At 40.5% G+C, this 21,882-nt stretch overlaps 1 protein-coding gene across 1 annotated transcript in view; it reads right to left on the reverse strand.

Annotated features, from left to right (window-relative positions):
• The window catches only part of LOC128663964 (hyaluronan mediated motility receptor), a 171,277-nt gene that overhangs the window by 115,713 nt on the left and 33,682 nt on the right, over positions 1 to 21,882 (reverse strand). The window contains exons 8-10 of the mRNA XM_053718578.1: positions 8,400 to 8,465; positions 8,239 to 8,312; positions 8,055 to 8,141 (exon numbers count right to left, since the gene is read on the reverse strand). Coding sequence (XP_053574553.1) covers positions 8,055 to 8,141; positions 8,239 to 8,312; positions 8,400 to 8,465 — 227 coding nt within the window. The remainder of the gene's footprint in view (positions 1 to 8,054; positions 8,142 to 8,238; positions 8,313 to 8,399; positions 8,466 to 21,882) is intronic.

The raw sequence follows: 21,882 nt of genomic DNA on the forward strand, positions 1-21,882 counted from the left end.
TATTCCAATTTGAGATAGGCTTCCAATTGGAAACAGATTCCTTGGGTGAAGGATTAGGTTTTTGTTCCTTATTTTGAGGAAAGGAAAGAAAACGATTAGAAGCCTTAGATTTACCCTTAGGTTTTTTTATCCTGAGGCAAAAAAACTCCCTTCCCCCAGTAACAGTTGAAATAATAGAATCCAACTGAGAACCAAATAAATTATTACCTTGGAAAGAAAGATAGTAATCTAGACTTAGATGTCATATCAGCATTCCAAGATTTAAGCCACAAAGCTCTTCTAACTAAAATAGCTAAAGACATGGATCTAATATCAATTTTGATAATATCAAAAATAGCATCACAAATAAAATGATTAGCATGTTGCAGTAAACTAACCATGCTATATAAATCAGAATCCAATTCTTGTTGCGCTAAATTCTCAAAGCAAAAAGTTGAAGCAGCTGCAACATCAGCCAAAGAAATTGCAGGCCTAAGAAGATGACCTGAATATAAATAGGCTTTCCTTAAATAAGATCCAAGCTTCCCATCTAAAGAAGTACAATCTTCCATACAAATAGTGGTTCTTTTAGCAAGAGTAGACATAGCCCCATCAACTTTGGGGATCTTTTCCCAAAACTCTATTGAAATTGCTGGTAAAGGATACCATTTTTTTTAAACCTTGCAGAAGGATTAAAAGGAGTACCCGGCTTATTCCATTCCTTAGAAATCATATCAGAAATAGCATCAGGAATAGGAAAAACCTCTGGAGTAACCACAGGAGGTTTAAAAACACAATTTATGCTTACCTGATAAATTTATTTCTCTTGTGGTGTATCCAGTCCACGGGTTCATCCATTACTTGTGGGATATTCTCCTTCCCAACAGGAAGCTGCAAGAGGACACCCACAGCAGAGCTGTCTATATAGCTCCTCCCCTAACTGCCACACCCAGTCATTCGACCGAAGACAAGCAAGAAAAAAAAGGAGAAACTATAGGGTGCAGTGGTGACTAGTTTAAAAATAAAAAACACCTGCCCTAAAATGACTGGATACACCACAAGAGAAATTTATCAGGTAAGCATAAATTTTGTTTTCTCTTGTAAAGGTGTATCCAGTCCACGGTTCATCCATTACTTGTGGGATACCAATACCAAAGCTTTAGGACACGGATGAAGGGAGGGACAAGGCAGGAACTTAAACGGAAGGCACCACTGCCTGTAAGACCTTCCTCCCAAAAATAGCCTCCGAAGAAGCAAAGTATCAAATTTATAGAATTTAGAAAAGGTATGAAGCGAAGACCAAGTCGCCGCCTTACAAATCTGTTCAACAGAGGCCTCATGTTTAAAAGCCCATGTGGAAGCTACTGCTCTAGTAGAATGAGCTGTAATTCTTTCAGGAGGCTGCTGGCCAGCAGTCTCATAAGCTAAGGGAATTATGCTTCTTAGCCAAAAGTAAAGAGAAGTTGCCGAAGCCTTTTCTCCTGATTGAAATTCTTATTAGATACCACCTTAGGCAGAAACCCAGGTTTGGTACGTAACACTACCTTATCTGCATGGAAAATCAGATAAGGGGAAATCACACTGTAAAGCAGATAACTCCGAAACTCTTCGAGCCGAGGAGATAGCTACTAAAAATAGAACTTTCCAAGATAAAAGCTTAATATCTATGGAATGCAAAGGTTCAAACGGAACCCCTTGAAGAACTAAATTTAAACTCCATGGCGGAGCAACAGGTTTAAACACAGGCTTGATTCTAACTAAAGCCTGACAAAACGCCTGAACGTCTGGAACCTCAGCCAGACGTTTGTGCAAAAGGACAGAGCAGAAATCTGTCCCTTTAAGGAAGTAGCTGACAATCCCTTCTCCAATCCTTCTTGGAGAAAAGATAATATCCTAGGAATCCTGACCTTACTCCATGAGTAACCCTTGGATTCACACCAATGAAGATATTTACACCATATCTTATGATAGATTTTCCTGGTGACAGGCTTTCGAGCCTGAATTAAGGTATCAATGACCGATTCGGAAAAACCACGCTTTGATAGAATCAATCTCCAAGCAGTCAGACGTAGAGAAATTAGATTTGGTTGTTTGAAGGAACCTTGAAGTAGAAGGTCCTGCCTTAGCGGCAGAGTCCATGGTGGAAAGGATGACATTTCCACCAGATCTGCATACCAAGTCCTGCGTGGCCACGCAGGGGCTATCAAGATCACCAAAGCTCTCTCCTGCTTGATCTTGGCAATCAGACGAGGGAGCAGAGGAAACAGTGGAAACACATAAGCCAGGCTGAAGGACCAGGGCTCTGCTAGAGCATCTATCAGCGCTGCCATGGGATCCCTGGACCTGGACCCGTAACAAGGAAGCTTGGCGTTCTGACGAGACGCCATGAGAGCCAGTTCTGGTTTGCCCCAAAGTTGGATCAACTGGGCAAATACCACCGGATGGAGCTCCCACTCCCCCGGATGAAAAGTCTGCCGACTTAGAAAATCCGCCTGCCAGTTCTCTACTCCTGGGATATGGATAGCTGAGAGATGGCAAAAGTGAACCTCTGCCCATAGAATTATCTTTGAAACCTCCAACATTGCCAGGGGGTTCCTTGTTCCCCCCTGATGGTTGATATAGGCTACAGTCGTGATGTTGTCCGAATGAAATCTGATGAACCTGACCGCAGCTAGCTGAGGCCAAGCCTGAAGAGCATTGAATATCGCTCTTAGTTCCAGAATGTTTATCGGAAGGAGGGCCTCCTCCTGAGTCCACGAACCCTGAGCCTTCAGGGAGTTCCAGACTGCACCCCAACCCAGAAGGCTGGCATCTGTCGTTACTATAGTCCATTCTGGCCTGCGGAAACTCATTCCCTTGGACAGATGGACCCGAGATAGCCACCAGAGCAGAGAATCCCTGGTCTCTTGATCCAGATTTAGTAGAGGGGACAAATCTGTGTAATCCCCATTCCACTGATTGAGCATGCAAAGTTGCAGTGGTCTGAGATGTAGGCGGGCAAACGGAACTATGTCCATTGCCGCTACCATTAATCCGATTACCTCAATACACTGAGCCACTGACAGACGAGAAATGGAATAAAAAGCACGGCAGGAAGTTAGAAGTTTTGACAACCTGACCTCTGTCAGATAAATCTTCATTTCTACTGAATCTATCAGAGTTCCTAGGAAGGAAACTCTTGTGAGAGGTGAGAGAGAACTCTTTCCTTCGTTCACCTTCCACCCGTGAGACCTTAGGAATGCCAGAACAATGTCCGTATGGGACCTAGCGATATGAAAAGTTGCCGCCTGTATCAGGATGTCGTCTAAGTAAGGGGCTACTGCTATAACCCGCGGTCTTAGAACCGCCAGAAGGGACCCTAAAACCTTCGTAAAGATTCTTGGTGCCATGGCTAACCCGAAGGGAAGAGCCAAAAACTGGTAATGCCTGTCTAGCAAGGCTAACCTGAGAAACTGATGATGATCCCTGTGTATCGGAATAAATAGATAAGCATCCTTTAAATCCACGGTAGTCATATATTGACCCTCCTGGATCATAGGTAGGATGGTTCGAATAGTCTGCATCTTGAAGGATGGGACCCTGAGAAATTTCTTTAGGATTTTGAGATCCAAGATTGGTCTGAAAGTTCCCTCTTTCTTGGGAACTATAAACAGATTTGAATAGAAGCCCTGCCCCTGTTCCTCCTTTGGAACTGGGTGGATCACTCCCATAACTAGTAGGTCTTGAACGCAATGTAAGAATGCCTCTCTCTTTATCTGGTTTGCAGATAATTGTGAGAGATGAAATCTCCCCTTTGAAGATGAAGCTTTGAAATCCAGAAGATATCCCTGGGAAACAATCTCCAGAGCCCAGGGATCCTGGACGTCTCTTGCCCAAGCCTGGGCGAAGAGAGAAAGTCTGCCCCCCACTAGATCCGGTCCCGGATCGGGGGCTACTCCTTCAAGCTGTCTTAGAGGCAGCAGCAGCTTTTTGGCCCGTTTCCCCTTGTTCCAAGCCTGGTTAGGTCTCCAGACTGGCTTGGACAGGGCAAAATTTCCCTCTTGTTTTGTAGAAGAGGAAGATGAAGCTGTGCCACTCTTGAAGTTTCGAAAGGAACGAAAATTAGTCTGTTTGGTCCTTAACTTGTTGGACCTATCCTGGGGAAGGGCGTGGCCTTTTCCTCCAGTAATATCAGAAATGATCTCCTTCAGTCCAGGCCCAAATAGGGTCTGCCCTTTGAAGGGGATCTTGAGAAGTTTAGACTTTAAAGTGACATCAGCTGACCAGGATTTAAGCCATAGCGCCCTACGTGCCTGAATGGCAAAACCTGAATTTTTAGCTGTTAGCTTGCTTAAATGAAAAACTGCGTCAGAAATAAATGAATTGGCTAACTTAAGAGCTTTAAGCCTGTCAAGGATATCATCCAAGGGGGTCTCTACCTGTAAAGCCTCCTCCAGAGACTCGAACCAGAAAGCTGCTGAATGCATTGCCCCAGTCACTGCTGCAAGAGGCTGGAGAATAAAACCTTGTTGTATAAAGATTTTCTTAAGGAAACCCTCTAATTTCTTATCCATAGGATCTAGGAAAGCACAACTGTCCTCGACAGGAATAGTTGTACGCTTAGCTAGGGTAGAGACTGCACCCTCCACCTTAGGGACCGTCTGCCACAAGTCCTGTGTAGCGGCATCTATAGGACACATTTTCTTAAAAGCAGGAGGGGAAGAGAACGGCACACCTGGTCTATCCCATTCCTTAGTAATAATTTCTGAAAACCTCTTAGGGATTGGAAAAACATCAGTGTAAACAGGCACTGCAAAGTATTTGTCCATTTTACACAATTTCTCTGGGACTACAATGGTGTCACAGTCATCCAGAGTCGCTAAAACCTCCCTGAGCAACACAAGGAGGTGTTCAAGCTTAAATTTAAATGCTGTCATTTCAGAGTCAGACTGAAGTAACGCCTTCCCTGAATCAGAGAAGTCACCCACAGATAGAAGCTCTCCTGCTTCAACTTCTGCACATTGTGAGAATTATTTATTTATAAATCATGCAAACGTTTTTACACTACGTAATATAGGTATTAACATGAATATTATCCCTTTTTACAAGCATGATCCCAGTTGTTGTTAAATCACTGTATCAGGCTTACCTTAAATATACATACCAGGCACTGTCAGCATTTTCTAGACCTTATCTCTCTAGAAAAAAAATATACTGAACATACCTCAAAGCAGGCAATCTGCAGACCGTCCCCCCAACTGAGGTTTTCTTTCCATACTTTTCAGTTATGTGCGAGAACAGCAACGGACCTTAGTTACAAACCGCTAAGATCATCAACCTCCAGGCAGATTCTTCTAATTTCTGCCTGAGAGTAAAACAGTACAACGCCGGTACCGTTTAAAATAAAAAAACTTTTCATTGTAGGTAAAAACTACACTAAGTCACCACATCTCTCTTGATACTTCCTTTCTTGTCGAGAGCTGCAAGAGAATGACTAGGGGTGGCAGTTAGGGGAGGAGCTATATAGACAGCTCTGCTGTGGGTGTCCTCTTGCAGCTTCCTGTTGGGAAGGAGAATATCCCACAAGTAATGGATGAACCCGTGGACTGGATACACCTTTACAAGAGAAAACAGAATTTAAAAGTTTACTGGTTTTAATATTAAGAGGACTAGCTTCCTCAATATCCAAAGTAATTAACACTTCTTTTAACAAAGAACACAAACTCCATTTTAAATAAATAAGTAGATTTGTCAGTGTCAATGTCAGAGGAAGGATCTTCTGAATCAGATAGATCCTCATCAGAGGTGGATAATTCATTATGCTGTCGGTCATTTGAAATTTCATCAACTATATCAGAAGTTTTAAAAGACCTCTTACGCTTATTAGAAGGTGGAAATGCAGACAAAGCCTTCTGAATAGAATCAGTAACAAATTCTTAAAATTCATAGGTATATCATGTACATTAGAAGTTGAGGGAACTGCAACCGGCAATGTACTATTACAGATGGAAACTCTATCTGCATGTAAACGTTTATCATGACAACTAATACAAATGACATTAGGAGATATAATCTCCACAATTTTACAACAAATGCACTTAGCTTTGGTAGAACCGATGTCAGGCAGCAAAGTTCCAACAGATACTTCTGAGGCAGGATCAGATTGAGACATCTTGCAAAATGTAAAATAAAAACATATAAAGCTAAATTATCAATTTCCTTATATGACAGTTTCAGGAATGGGAAAAAATGCAAATAGCATAGCCCTCTGACATAGAAAAGGCAAGAGGCAAAAGAACGCACAACGTAAATGAAATTCTTTTTGGCGCCAATCATGTCCGGAAATGACACACTTGCGTCACTAACGACGCAACCCTGTGTGAAACCTCTGGGACAATTACGATGCCGGAAATTACGAACTTGTGTCAACGGACATGCCTTTCACGCCAAAAAATTCTCAAGAATTACGCAATATAGGGTAGCATTTGGCGCTACCGCGAGCCTAAGTCAGCCCGCAATTTGAAACAAAGTAGTCAATTGATAAAAGAATAAACCCCAGGAAAGAAAAATATTTCTTAATATTAACTTTCCCCAAATATGAAACTGACAATCTGCAAAAGGAAAAACATGAACCAGACTCATGGCAAATATAAGTACAATATATATATATATTTAGAACTTTACATAAATGCATAAAGTGCCAAACCATAGCTGAGGTGTCTTAAGAAATAAAAACATACTTACCAAAAGACACCCATCCACATATAGCAGATAGCCAAACCAGTACTGAAACAGTTATCAGTAGAGGTAATGGTATATGAGAGTATATCGTCAATCTGAAAAGGGAGGTAGGAGATGAATCTCTACGACCGATAACAGAGAACCTATGAAAAAGACCCCCGTTAGGAAAATCATTGCATTCAATAGGTGATACTCTCCACGTCCCTCTGACATTCGCTGTACTCTGAGAGGAATCGGGCTTCAAAATGATGAGAAGCGCATGTCAACGTAGAAATCATAGCACAAACTTACTTCACCACCTCCATAGGAGGCAAAGTTTGTAAAACTGAATTGTGGGTGTGGTGAGGGGTGTATTTATAGGCATTTTGAGGTTTGGGAAACTTTGCCCCTCCTGGTAGGATTGTATATCCCATACGTCACTAGCTCATGGACTCTTGCCAATTACAGGAAAGAAATAAGGTTATATAATTCTGCACATAGTGCAGAACTATATAACATTATCTTAGCGAGAGCTTTAAAAATCAAAGCTCTTAAAAGTTGCACTTGCCTGGTGTCTCCTCTCCAGGCTCTTCTGGTAAGGTCTTCTTTCTGAAAAGTGGTTTGCCAGATTGTGCTATTGAACTAAAAATGTAGCTTGCTCCTGCTACCAGACTGCTTTTAAAAAGAAGACCTGATCAGAAGAGCCCGATATACCAGCACTAAAAATAAAGGTGACCTTTATTCATGTGTTTAAAAAAAAAAAAAAAAAAGGTGTAGAAAGTACAATTATTTTGCCATGGCTTCACTGCTAAGCTAGGCGGCTACAGACGCTCATGGCAAAAAGTCTTTTGTTGTGGGCAGCTTGAGCTATTTAGGTTAGTTTTGAAGTCGCACCAAGAAGGTACTTCTACAGTTTTTTTTTTTTTTTTTTTTAAACGCATTATGGTCACCTTGATTTTTAGCGCTAGTAAATCCTAGCTTCTTTGAAATGCTAGGATTTACCATCACTTTAAATGCTGTTAAATAATCATCTATGTAATAAATTACTTTAAAGGGGTCTTTAATGGAGATACTCTGTAGGCTGTTTTAATTCACTGTAGCATAATGTCACAAGTGAATTCTCAATGAATACATTACTGAGATTAAAGTGAGATTGCAAGAGAATCTCTAAAAGGGACAGTAAATTATGGTTTATATAGGCTTTGCATATGAATATAAGAAGTGAAGATATTTATATGTGGTGTCTAAATTATTGTTTAATGTTCCTTTCAAAACATTCTCAGAGTAAAATGTAACCATACCTTAAAATAGTTTAGTAGCAGCTTTGTAAATATAATAGAAAGTATCAATATATTAAAATAGCCTTTTTTTCATACCGAGCTTTGTTCTGACAACTGCAATGTTACAAGTTGTAATTTATTTTCATATTCTTGGTCTTTGAGGCTCATTTCCATACGAAGATCCTTAGTTGGGAAGAGAGGGGGAAAAAATTAAATAATAAAAAAACAACAACAACAACAACAACAAAAAAACACAACACCACACACACACACACCTTACCAGAATTTGTTCTTGGGCATCTGAGATGTAGCCCTGAAGGTTTTGGTTTTCACAGTGTAACTCTTCAGTTAAAGCTGTAGAATTTCAAAAGAGATTAGTTAAAATTTGATAACATCCATCTAAATAGAATATATGAATACATATAAAAATACAATTCTTACTTTGAACTTTGTTTAGCTCTTTTTTAAGAACTTCCCTTTCCAGATTTGTTTCATGATTGCTTTGTTCTGCAGAGGGAAAGAGTCATTAATGCACTTTATTTTTTTATTTTAATTTATTAAAAAAGGGACAGTGGTCAAATTTAAACTTTCATTATTCAGATAGGACATGTAATTTTAATTAACTTTCCAATTTACTTTTATCATCAAATTTGCTTTTTTCTCTTGGTATTCTTAGTTGAAACTAAACCTAGGTAGGCTCATATGCTAATTTTTAAGCCCCTGAGGACTGCCTCTAATCACATGCGTTTTAAATTGCTTTTCACAACTAAAGACTTGATAGTTCACGTGGGTCATATAGATAACACTGTGTTCAGGCACAGAAAGTTATTTAAGATTTAGCACAACACAATGCTAAATGCAAGTCAATAGATAATAGTCAGTCATGTGATCAGGGGGTTGTCAGAAGGTTCTTAGATACAAGGTAATCAGAGAGGTAAAAAGTATATTAATAAAACTATGTTGGTTATGCAAAACTGGGGAATAGGTAATAAAGGGATTATCTATCTTTTAAAACAATAAAAATTCTATTTTAGACTGTCCCTTTAAGTAGAATAGGCCACCAATACAAAGTAAAAAAAAAAAAAAAAATGTATCATTAAATATGTTAATTGCTGCAGGTACCACTACTTGAGGCCAGGGACGTATTTTGGCCTAGGCAAACAAGGCACTTGCCTGGGGCAGCAGATTTTTTTGGGGGGACAGCACTTTGAGTCCCACTACACACAAACAAAACACACACTTGAACATTTACTTTCAATATCTCTGCTCTCGTCCGACAGGGGATATTGACAGCTCCTGCCAGCGCGCAAATTGGCTTTGTTCGGGCAGGAGCGGAATTGCACACACACAAGCCTGGAAGGCAGGGAGCGCCAGCAACAGCATCATCTAGCTTACATATATAAGTGGGAGTAAATAAAAAAAATAAAAAAAAAGAAGTATAATGTGTGACTGTGTACATATAATTTTTTTTTATAAACATACATCTTTAGCAGTGTATGTGTCTCAATGTTAAAGCCCTTTGGCGGCTTTTACCCCCCCCCTACACCCGAGAGATCTCATATCTTTGAGTACTTATAACTTTCTTGTGCAATATTTTTTTTTTTATTATTATTAGATAGTGTTATGAGTATATTTAAGTATTTTGTGCAATTTTTTTAGTTCCAGAAAAAAAAAACAAAAAAAAAAAAAACCATTAACCACAGCTCTGAGATTACAGTAATGATTGAAGCATAAAAGGCGATTGCGCTAGCGAAACCGCAAATTCACTACACTTGTAATATCAGCGGAATGAAAAAGGCTTGTGAAAACACAATAAATCGCTTGCGCCTCACTTGTAATCTATCCCAAAGGGTCTTAAAAAAAAAAAAAAAAAATCAAATGAAAGTGTCACTGTTTTGAAGGCTAATTGTATATACTGTTCAGTACACTAAGAAACATTACAATCATATTAAGTCTGCACCTAACTGTCCACAAAAAAGGAAAGTAGATGGGAGAGGAAAAAAATTAGAAAAAAAAAAAAAAAAAAAAAAAAAAAATAGATGCTTACCTGATAAATTATTTTCTTTACTGGCATGGAGAGTCCACAAATCCATTCTAATTACTAGTGGGAATTCAACTCCTGGCCACTAGGAGGAGGCATATAATACCCCAGCAAAGCTTTAAGTATCCTCCCACAATCTCCCAGTCATTCAGCCGAAGGAATATAGAGAAAGAAGGACAAAAAAGATTGAGGTGCCTGAAGTTTAGAAAATGACAAAAGCAGTCTTAAAAATTAAAATAAGGGCGAGTTGTGGAATCTCCATGCCAGAAAAAAAAAAAAAAAAAAAAGTTTTCTTTCCAATGGCATGGAGAGTCCACAAATCCATTCTAATTACTAGTGGGAACCAATAGCCAAACTAGAAGACACAGAATGGAAGGGAGGGAGAACAAGACAGCCGGACCTAAACAGAAGGCACCACCGCTTGAAGAACTTTCCTACCAAAAGAAGCCCCAGCAGAGGCAAAAACATTGAATTTATAGAATTTGGAAAAAGTATGCAACGAAGACCAAGTGGCAGTCTTGCAGATTTGTTCCACAGAAGCCTAGTTTATAAAGGCCCATGAAGAGACAGTTCTAGTGGAATGAGCCGTAATCCACTTAGGAGTCTGTTATCCAGCTGTCTCATAGGCCAACAGAATGAAACTTCTCAACCAAAAAGAAAGAGTAGTAGCCTTCACGTTTACCAGAACACAATAAAATGGTAGAAGACTGCCGAAAATCCCTAGTAGCTTGCAGAAAGAACTTCAAAGCACGCACTAAATTCAGGTTATGTAACAGAAGTTCCTTATGAGAAGGATAAAGGAGAGAACGAAGGAACAACAATTTCCTGATTGATATTGCGGTCCGAAATCATCTTAGGAAGAAATCCCATTTTGGTACAAAGGACCACCTTATCAGCATGGAAAACAAGATAAAGGAGGTTCACACTGTAGAGCCAAAAGCTCAGACTCTACGAGCAGAAGAAATAGCTAGAACAAAACCTTCCAAGACAATAACCTAATATATCAACAGAGTGCATAGGCTCAAATGGAGACTGCTGCAGAAACCTAAGAACAAGATTAAGGCTCCAAGGAGGAGCAACAGGTTTAAAAAAAAACAAAAAAATAAAAACACAGGTCTGATTCTGACCAAGGCATGAACAAAAGATTGAACATTGGCCAGACGTTAGAGCAAAAGAAACTAAAGGGCAGAGATCTGGCACTTCAGAGTACCGACTGACAAGACTTGCTTCAGGCGCACCTGAAGAAAGGACCCTGAAGTAGAATGTCCTTCTTCAGAGGTAATTTCCATGGGGGAAAAAGGACAACAACCTCTTCACCAGATCGGCAAACCAAATTCTGCAAGGCCAAGCAGGAGCAAAATTCGGGGATTCTAATTGCTCCAGTTTGATACAGGTTATCACCAGAGGAAGAAGGACAAACTGAGGAAACAGGTAAATTAGACTGAAGTCCCAAGGAACCGCCAGAGCGTCGACCAGAGCTGCTTGCGTATCCCTTGATTTTGGAGGTTTGGCGTTTAGACAAGACGCCATCAGAGCCAACTCCGGAACTCCCCACTCGAGTGTTATCATTGAAAATACTTACGGATGAAGGGCTCACTCCCCTGGATGAGATGTCTGCCTGCTCAGGTAATTCACTTCCCAGTTGTCCACCCCTGGGATGTGGATGGCAGAAATGTGACAATTGTGAGACTCCGCCCACTGAACACGAGTCACCTCCTTCATGGTGAAGGAACTTCTTGTTCCTTCATGGTGGTTGGTATATGCCACCGAAGTAATGTTGTCCGATTGAAATCTGATAAACCTGACCAAACTCAGTTGAGGCCAAGCTATCAGTGCATTGAAGATTGCTCTCAACTCTAGGATATTTATTGGGAGGACAGACACCCGAGTCCAAATTCCCTGAGCTCTTAATAGACCTCAAACTGCACCCCAGCCCGAAAGGCTGGCGTCCGTAGTCACAATCTCCCAAGATGGTTTCAGGAAGCATGTGCCCTGGGACAGATGGTCCTGAGAGAGCCACCAGAACAAGGATTCCCTCGTCCGGATGTCTAAGACTATCCTCTGAGAGGAGGTCTGAGTGGTCTCCGTTCCATTGTCTGAGCATGCATAACTTTAGAGGTCTCAGATGGAAACGAGCAAAAGGAATAAAATGTCCATGGAAGCCACCATTAGACCAATTACTTCCATACACAGTGCCACTGATGGACGGAGAGAGGACTGAAGAGAAAGACAGGCAGCAAGGAACTCTTTTCCAGATTCACCTTCCACCAGTGAGAGCTGAGAATTGACAACAGAGAATCTGTATGGGACCTTGCTAAATGAAAAGATGGCACCTGAACCAAGATATCTTGTCCAGGTACGATGCCACCGCAATTCCTTGTGATATAGCCAATGCCATAAGAGCCCCTAGAACTTTCGTAAAGATTTGAGGGGCAGTGGCTAGGACAAAAAGGCAGGGCTACAAATTGGAAGTGTTTGTCGAATAAAGGCAAACCGCAGGTATTGGAAATGTTCCCTGTGGATAGGAACATGAAGATAGGCGTCCTTCAGGTCATGGTAGTCATGAACTGACCCTCCTGAACTAAAGGGAGAATAGAACGAATAGTGTGCATTTTGAAGGACGGAACCTTGAGAAATTTGTTGACACTGTTGAGGTCTAAAATAGGTTGAAAAGTTCCCTCTTTCTTGGGAACGACGAAAAGGTTGGAATAGAATCCTTGACCCTGTTCCGCTAGACAGTGCTTTCCAAACTGTGTGTTGTGCAGTGTGTCCCTGTTTCAGAACACTTTTTTTATTTTTTCATATTAAAATTATTTTTTGGTTTCAGACTTTCCTGCTGCCCGCTACGCATATGAAATGGTTGACATGTGATTGATACCTAGTGGGTCACAGATCCTCTTAACCTATTGGCGCAGCTCAGTGGGAACTGAAACTATTCCCATTGCCCGCTTTGGTGGTACATTGGCTCCTGACTACACATGTAGTCTCCTCAATCAGCTTGTGACTGCATGTGTAGTCAGTGAGTGGGATAGCAGTGTGTTTGTGAGTCCGACTGACTACTTTAGAGTTCTGAGGGCGGCAGCTTAAACGCTGAGTTGAAGTCGGAAGTCAGTGTTTTTTTTTTTTTGCAGCTAGCTCCCAGAAGTGCATTTCTGCTCCTGCTCTTGATATATGGATAGGAAATGGAAGCTTAAAAATGATTGATGATGAAATGCGAGTGTCTTTATCTAACTTTCCACCAAATATTCAGAAACTGTTCATCCAATCAACCTCATGTATCCCAATAAAATAGTAAGTAGCTATTGGCGTTATTAAACTTTTTTTTTATTTTTTAATTCTTGCACATACAGTACTGTTACTTGTAAATACATTTTGTTATTATATCATTTATGTATGTGTCCGTATCTCTTAAAACAAGGTAGTTTAACCCCCTGTTTGCTAGAACAACTGAATTACTGTGTCTTAAAATAATGTAGGTCTAAAAAGTGTGTCTCCAACATGAAGTTTGGAAAGCTCTGCGCTAGAGGAACTGGGACAATCACTCCTAGAGAAACAAAATCCTTGAAACGGTTTAAGAAAGCCTCTCTCAATGTGGTTTGCAGATAATCTTGACAGGAGAAATCTGTCTCTGGGAGGACAAGATTTAAATTCTATCCTGTATCCCTGGGAGACTACTTCCACTTCCCAAGGATCAAGGCAAATCCAAACCTGCCCCCTACTTGATCCGCGATTGGATCGGGGGCGGACCCTTCATGCTGATTTGTTCTCAGAGGAAGGCTTCTTGGATTGTTTACCCTTATTCCAAGGCTGGTTAGACTCCATGAGGTTTTGGCTTGCTTTGGTTTCTGTCCTGTGGCAGAAAAGCTCCGTTTCCACCTGTGACCGTGGGAATGATTTCAGCCAGACCAGGACCAAATAAAATCTTACCCTTAAAGGGAAGAGACAGAAGTTTAAACTTGGATACCACGTCAGCAGACCAAGACATTAGCCACAGGGCTCTGCGAGATAGGACAGCAAAGATAGAAATCTTAGTCCCCAAACAAACTACTTGCATGCTGGCATCACAGATAAGGTATTGGCCAGCTTTAAGGCCTTGATCCTGTCTTTGATCTCCTCTATTGCCTCCTCCAAAATCAAATCCGACAAGGAGTCGCACCAATATGAGGCTGCACCAGCAACTGTCGCAATACTAGCAACAGGTTGCCATTGTAGACCCTGGTGAAGAAACATCTTTCTTAAAGGGACATTATACACTCATATTTTCTTTGCATAAATGTTTTGTAGATGATCTATTTATATAGCCCATAAAGTTTTTTTTTTTTTCAATAAATGTATAGTTTTGCTTATTTTTAAATAACATTGCTCTGATTTTCAGACTCCTAACCAAGCCCCAAAGTTTTATGTGAATACCGTCAGCTACCTTCTCCAGCTTGCTCCTGTTTGTGTAAAGGGTCTTTTCATATGCAAAAGAAGAGGGGGGGGGGGGGAAGTGTCTTATTTGCCACTTGCAGCGGGCTTTCCAGCTGCCTTTTCAACAGAGCCAAACTGACAGCTTCTAAGTAAGTTTTTAAACAGTTTCATATATCTTATTCTTTATAGTAGTGTCTATTACATGCAGCTATATGAAAATTAGTGTATACTGTCCCTTAAAGCAACCTTCCAGTTTCCTATCCAAAGGATCCTTAAAGAAGGTACTATTCTCTAGAGGAATAGTGGTTCTCTTGGCTCAGGTGGCTATAACGCCCTCTACTTTAGGAATAGTGCGCCAAAAGATCTCGCACAGTCAGCAACAGAAACATCTTTTTAAAAACAGGAGATGGGGAAAAAAGGAACACCTGGCTTCTCCCATTCCTGAGATAATGTCAGACATGCGATTTGGAACAGGAAATACTTCCACAGATTTGGGTTTGTCATCAAAAACTCTGTTGAGTTTATTAGCCTTTTTAGGAGTTTCTGCGACTGTAGTTTCTGCTAGAACCTCTTTTAAAAGTAAACAGAGGTGTTCAAGCTTAAAGTGAATGTTAAGTTAAACCTATTAGCTAAAGTAAAACGATAGCAGAAAAAAAAAAGTTTAATTTTTGAAAAAAAAAAGTTAGTATATACTCATCTTCAGAGCAATTTCACTATGAATCGTAGTCGTCCCCCCGGGGGCGTTCAGCCCCTTTGCACAAATGTCACTGCCCAGTAGGAAACTATTAATTGATCGCAGATGAGTCATCCGTCAATCAAATGGTGAAAATGGCGACCGGAGCTTCAGCTATTATAGTGAAATTGCTCTGAAGATAAGTATATGAAACTCATTTTTTAACTGCTATCGTTTCACTTTAGCCAATAGGTTTAACTTGACATTCCCTTTAAATCTAAAATTCACCTCCTCTGAGTCCGCTGTACTAGCTACAACAGATTCAGAGTCAGAAATCTCGCCCTCAGAAGCAACCCAGGAGTGATCCTCCTCAGATAACTGAGATAGACTGACTAAAGCAGCCTTGGCAGAATCAGAACAACTTGACTAAGAAGTGTTCTTAGATATTCTCTCTATCTGCCATAGGTAAGGCACTCAGAGCTGCAGAAACCGCAGAAGTCAGTTGCGCAGAATAATCACCTGATAAATATAAACCCCCAGGAACTGATTGAGAGGAACAGCAGGGCACTGCTTGTGAAACTGTCAAAGACTGGGACGTTTGAGGAGAAAGCTGAGGCATAACCTGAACAGCATTATCCTGAGAGAGAGATAACTCAGAAAGGGTATTTTTATTTTTAGAAAGTAACATCTTATTTAGGCATGAGGAACAAGATTGCACAGGAGGTATAACCTGAGCATCAACACAATAAAGACATTTGTCAAAGGACAGGGATACATTTTTGTCAGAATCCATTGTCAAAGACCGTATTGGTGCACCCCAAAAAAAAAAAAAAACAAAAAAAAAAACACCCCTTTCATTTCACTTTAAAATCCACAATAATATGCAGGGATCTAGGAAATAAATATATGTAAATAAAATGATATGATAAAAATGTTTTAATACAGGCACCTCGACGCCCCAGCTCTGCTGGAGAAACTCACCCCACAAGTGACCAGAGATCAAATTCCTCAACTAGTTAAACTAGCCTGACTGAAAATGCAGCTCCTTGATGCTGTTAATATCCGCTGTGCAGCAAGAGAAGAAAAAAAAAAATGGACTCTCCAGAGACTGCTACAGTTCAGCTTGCTCTATACAGAAAACTGACTACGCCGCAACTAACCGCTCAGCTGAAGTAAGCTGAGCAGTCACGTGATCGCAACACCAGAGAGGGCAAAAAGCACGCCAAATGAATAGTAATCCCTCTGATAAGTACCCTGATCTCAACAAGATCGTAAAACACCAACTGTGCACAACATGTCTATAAGTAGACAGCCCATTCCACTGGTACAAGGACAAACTCTAATAAAGCCATTAAAATAAAGAATTCCTTTATTTCCTATTATCTCACACATTGACAGTACAGTGCCCTGCCTCTGCCTAAAAACAATCGATCCCCAAACTAAAGAGATATCAAGTCCCTTGTAATATCCACTTGAAGGGTTAACCTCTTAAAAGGGACAGTATACTGTAAAATAGTTTTTCCTTCAATGTGTTTACAATTGCTTTTTTTTTTTTTTACCAACTGTAGAGTAAAAAAAATGTATGAAAAATAGCTTTTTAAGGTTTGTGTATATTAAAGCTCTAATTTTGTGTTTTGAAGCCACAACCTAATAAATGGGTTGAGCTTGTAGGTATAATCAGATCTCATTACTGTATCACATTGTGTACATATACCTGCTTCTTCATCTTATCTGTCCATAAAACAATCACCAGTACTCGGAGAGAACAATGGAAAATCAACATTTTATTACCTTATCTCTGCTATATCCCACTGGGAGTGTAATTTCTTCTGCTGGCTGTGTTTACAAAGCTTATCTATAGCTGGGACCTGCGGCCCCAAACTTTCAGAATAGGTGGGGATACCACATGCTAAATCAACTATTTCAAATGCCAATATAAGGGTAAAGGAGCTACTTGTAAACAATTTAATACACTCCAGCAGGTTAAAGGGACAGTATACACTCATTTTCATATAACTGCATGTAATAGACACTACTATAAAGAATAATATGCACAGATACTGATATAAAAATCCAGTATAAAACAGTTTAAAAACTTACTTAGAAGCTGTCAGTTTGGCTCTGTTGAAAAGGTAGCTGGAAAGCCCACTGCAAGTGGCAAATAAGACACTCCCCCCCCTCCCCCTTCTTTTGCATATGAAAAGACCCTTTACACAAACAGGAGCAAGCTGGAGTAGGTAGTCGAGCGTATTCACATAAAACTTTGGGGCTTGGTTAGGAGTCTGAAAATCAGAGCAATGTTATTTAAAAATAAGCAAAACTATACATTAATTTAAAAAAAAAAAAAAAACTTTATGGGCTATATAAATAGATTATCTACAAAACATTTATGCAAAGAAAAAATGAGTGTATAATGTCCCTTTAAGTGGATCATTGGGAACAAATTAAAAGGTGAAATTTTTTTTTGAGTAAACTGTCCCTTTAAGTGCTGCATCCTTCTAACCTAGAAGGCAAAAGCACTTAGCTGTGGATCCGCTGCAGCGCAGGTAAAGCAACACAGGTATAAGACTCAGCTGACCTCTGACAGGGATCTGTAGAAAAAGAAAAGCAGAGTAGCCGTGTGTGTGTGTATATACATACATACATATACACACACACACATATATATATATATACATATACACACACACACACATATATATATACATATACACACACACACACACATACACACTGCTCAAAAAAATAAAGGGAACACTTAAACACCACAATGTAACTCCAAGTCAATCACACTACTTCTGTGAAATCAAACGGTCCACTTAGGAAGCAACACTTAGTGACAATCAATTTCACATGCCGTTGTGCAAATGGGATAGATAACAGGTGGAAATTATAAGCAATTAGCAAGACACCCCCAATAAAGGAGTGGTTCTGCAGGTGGTGACCACAGACCACTTCTCAGTTCCTATGCTTTCTGGCTGATGTTTTGGTCACTTTTGAATGCTGGCGGTGCTTTCAATCTAGTGGTAGCATGAGACTGAGTCTACAACCCACACAAGTGGCTCAGGTAGTGCAGCTCATCCAGGATGGCACATCAATGCGAGCTGTGGCAAGAAGGAGCATGGAGGAGCTACCAGGAGACAGGCCAGTACATCAGAAGACGTGGAGGAGGCCGTAGGAGGGCAACAACACAGCAGCAAGACCGCTACCTCCGCCTTTGTGCAAGGAGGAACAGGAGGAGCCCTGCAAAATGACCTCCAGCAGGCCACAAATGTGCTCAAACGGTCAGAAACAGACTCCATGAGGGTGGTATGAGGGCCCGACGTTGGCAGATGCTTTAGTCCAGGTCTGGGAGGAGATCCCTCAGGAGACCATCCGCCACCTCATCAGGAGCATGCACAGGCGTTGCAGGGAGGTCATACAGGCACGTGGAGGCCACACACACTACTGAGCCTCATTTTGACTTGTTTTAAGGACATTACATCAAAGTTGGATCAGCCTGTAATGTGTTTTTCCACTTTAATTTTGAGTGCGACTCAAAACCCAGACCTCCATGGGTTGAAAAATTTGATTTCCATTTTTTAATTTTTATGTGATTTTGTTGTCAGCACATTCAACTATGAAAAGATCAAAGTATTTCATTAGAATATTTAATTCGGGGGGCGTGTCCGAACAACGTTCTGAATAGGACGTATACACTGTAGGCTCCAGAAGAAATCTCTTTAATCCACCGATTTTGGAGACTTTAACGGCTACAATATATAAATATCTCTAGGATTTGTGGTTGCCTATCTTACGGTGGCTATATTTCTATCTTTGCTGGCTGTTTATATGACCCAAGAGCCTCAGACCGGACGACTAAGACCTAGGGCGGTGGCCTATTAATAGGTAACGACTCCCCCCGGCTTCTCCGGGTTATCAGTGCTGGCAGCAGGTTTCTGCCTTACTGTTCTACTTCACATCGCTAAGCAGAAAAAATAACTTACAATCAGCAATCTTGCAAAAGACCGGGTCTTCAGGTTGTCGCACACAAGATTGCTTTCAAGATGGCGACTACATGGGAGATGTGCCGGGAGCAGGAGCTTGACCAGCGCTTTGCTAAACTGGAGAATCTACTCCTTAGAATCTATCACCGATCACTCCCACTTGACAGCACTCAGAGCACCCTACCTCCGATAAACAACTTACCTATGGAAGAACCAATACGACCACCTATACCATACAACAAAGATGGCGACCGGAGAGGGATAACGGCAGAGAGAGCCCCTCAGCCCGCAGAAACTCTTCCGGCACACCCACAGAACAGGGGACCTCACACAGCAGTACAGGCCGATGGGTTTATCCTTAACAGCAGGGAGGCAGTCATTGATGGCATCTTATTGCGGTCCACGCAGAAAGGTCCCGGCACGGCTACAGGATCAACATATGCTACTCGACTATCCGGTAAGAGCACTTTTATCCCTCCAGCTGCCGGAGGGCTGGCATTGACCGGTCTGGGTACTCAGAAGGATTCTGTCACTGACATTAAAGAGTTACCGCAGACGCTAAGGTTTACCCTTGTACAAGCACTGGCGGCACTTGGTGATACTGAGACTTACACAAACGCCAAGCCTAATCAGAAGAGCCACATAAGGTGTAATATACACCAGACAACAGCCTGGATGATTACCACTTTTGATCCTGGGCCGGGGGAGATTGTGTATGAGAATTTATCTCCCTTTTTGAACTTAGAGGAGAGGGTTGAGTATGGGAAGGACTGCATTTTTCTATGGCCACGCAAACTGAGCAGTCATAGTGAGACACTGTTCAACAGGCCAGTAGACTCGGGGGGCTGACAAAAAGCAAACAAGTGCTATAACAAAAGTGTCTGTGTATTTTCCTGTTCATTGGAGCCTACGTTAAGGCTCCTTAGTAATTTCTTGTTGTTTTGATCTGTTATCTCATGTTATCATTAGCATATTATAAGCTCCCCAAAATGTTTTTATGGTGTATGTACTTATAGCAAAACGGGGGTTATCAACATTTCATTGATAGTCAAGGCCCAGTAAGTAGAGATCTAATGTATTCTAAAACACACTATATGACAGGGGGAAGATATATCTGTTTACATCTCATTTTTATCCACTACCAAGCTAAAAGCCCATTTCCATATTATACCCTGTGGTTAGAGATCTAAGGTATACTAACATACACTATTTGACAGGGGAAGATATATCTGTATGCATTTAATTCTTATCTACTAACAAGCTCGCTTGCCACATATGAACATTACATGTGCGGGACGCAATCTGTTTATATTTTTGAAATGGCCCGAGATGGCTTGGACCTGGTTTAGCTCTGTTTCTGCTTAATTTATAATGTTTTGCAACTAGTTTTTGTTGTTTGTTTGTTTTGTTCAAAATGTTTGTTTTTTGTTTTTATTATACATAATCCCTACACCTATGCTTACAATGCAGCAAGGAGGATCCATGAGTGGTCCGCATTATTACTTGAAGGGACAAAAATGAGGATAACTATTCAAGGTCTATAAGCATGATTTTATATTATCAAATTGCCACTGTATTGTACATTTATATAGAAGCATGTATACTGTATCGTATAATTCCTCAATAAAAATTAAAAATGAAAAAAAAAAAAAAAAATTTAATTCATTCAGATCTAGTATGTGTTATTTTAGTGCTCCCTATATTTTTTTGATGTATGTATATATATATATATTAGTAAGAAAAGAGGCAGATGAGTTAATCCAGCACAAACTAAATTGCAAACCAAATCCGATGGTAGAATAAAGGCTGTGACACACTGCAAGCAGAGCGACGTGCAGAGTGTAGATGCAGCTGTGCGCGCTCAGTGTGTCCTGCCTTTTCATCTTTTAGCACTCTGCTGCGTCAGGTCGTGTAGCTGAGCGCTCAGAGATGAAATATCTGAACTTCAGAAGCGTTGCTCCGCTTGCAGTGTGTCACAGCCTTAAGTCTATAAAGAATCACAGGAAGCTGCCAATTCAAACCAGATAGAGCAATATTGGTTAATAACTACCTCTGGATTTCTTAATACATTTTATATACATTATAATTTGATTGATGTGATATACAAAGTCCCTAGGAAAAATCAGGCCTGATATAACCTAAATATACCGGTATATATACTGAAAGAGTAACTGTATTCAAGGCCTAGACCATAGTTCACCTCTATATAAAAGCTAATATGCAGCAAAAATATATTATAGAGCAAGTTTACGACATGGTATCAAAACACAGTAAGAAGGTATCAACAGGATCTCAAAATGCAACATATTGCAGCAACAGTAAATTGTAATCATAAGCCCAGCAACATGTATATGCAGATTTGACGTAACTAAGATGAGATGTTAAAGCACATAGTCACTGTAGCTTAATGGTTAGTTAAAGCAGTGTGTTTGTAGCCAAAGTAAAACTTGTCATCACTTCAAAGGCAGCTTGTCATAACAGTGGTAGCAAATGGTGCATAGTCATTTAAGCATATCGGCAGAATATCACCCCGCTCATACAGCGGGTTAGGGACTGGAGCTCCGCTGTAAAGTGAAAACTGCCTCAAAGTGAAACAAGGCGGTTTTAGCTTTCTTTTCACTTGCCAGTGTGTTTAAAAACGTTGAACTAACATATTAGGGGTGCAATAGTGCTATGTTTAGTTAAACACTTGCACAGCACAGTATTCAATTATTATTCAATAAATGCTGTACCTGTAAAATAGTGACTATTACTGTAGTAAAATTTGCCAGACTACAGCACTGTAATACTGTAAACAGAGTGAAAATCCTTGGA

Source organism: Bombina bombina, chromosome 6 (assembly GCF_027579735.1).
Source record: "Bombina bombina isolate aBomBom1 chromosome 6, aBomBom1.pri, whole genome shotgun sequence".
Classification (NCBI taxonomy): Eukaryota; Metazoa; Chordata; class Amphibia; order Anura; family Bombinatoridae; genus Bombina; species Bombina bombina.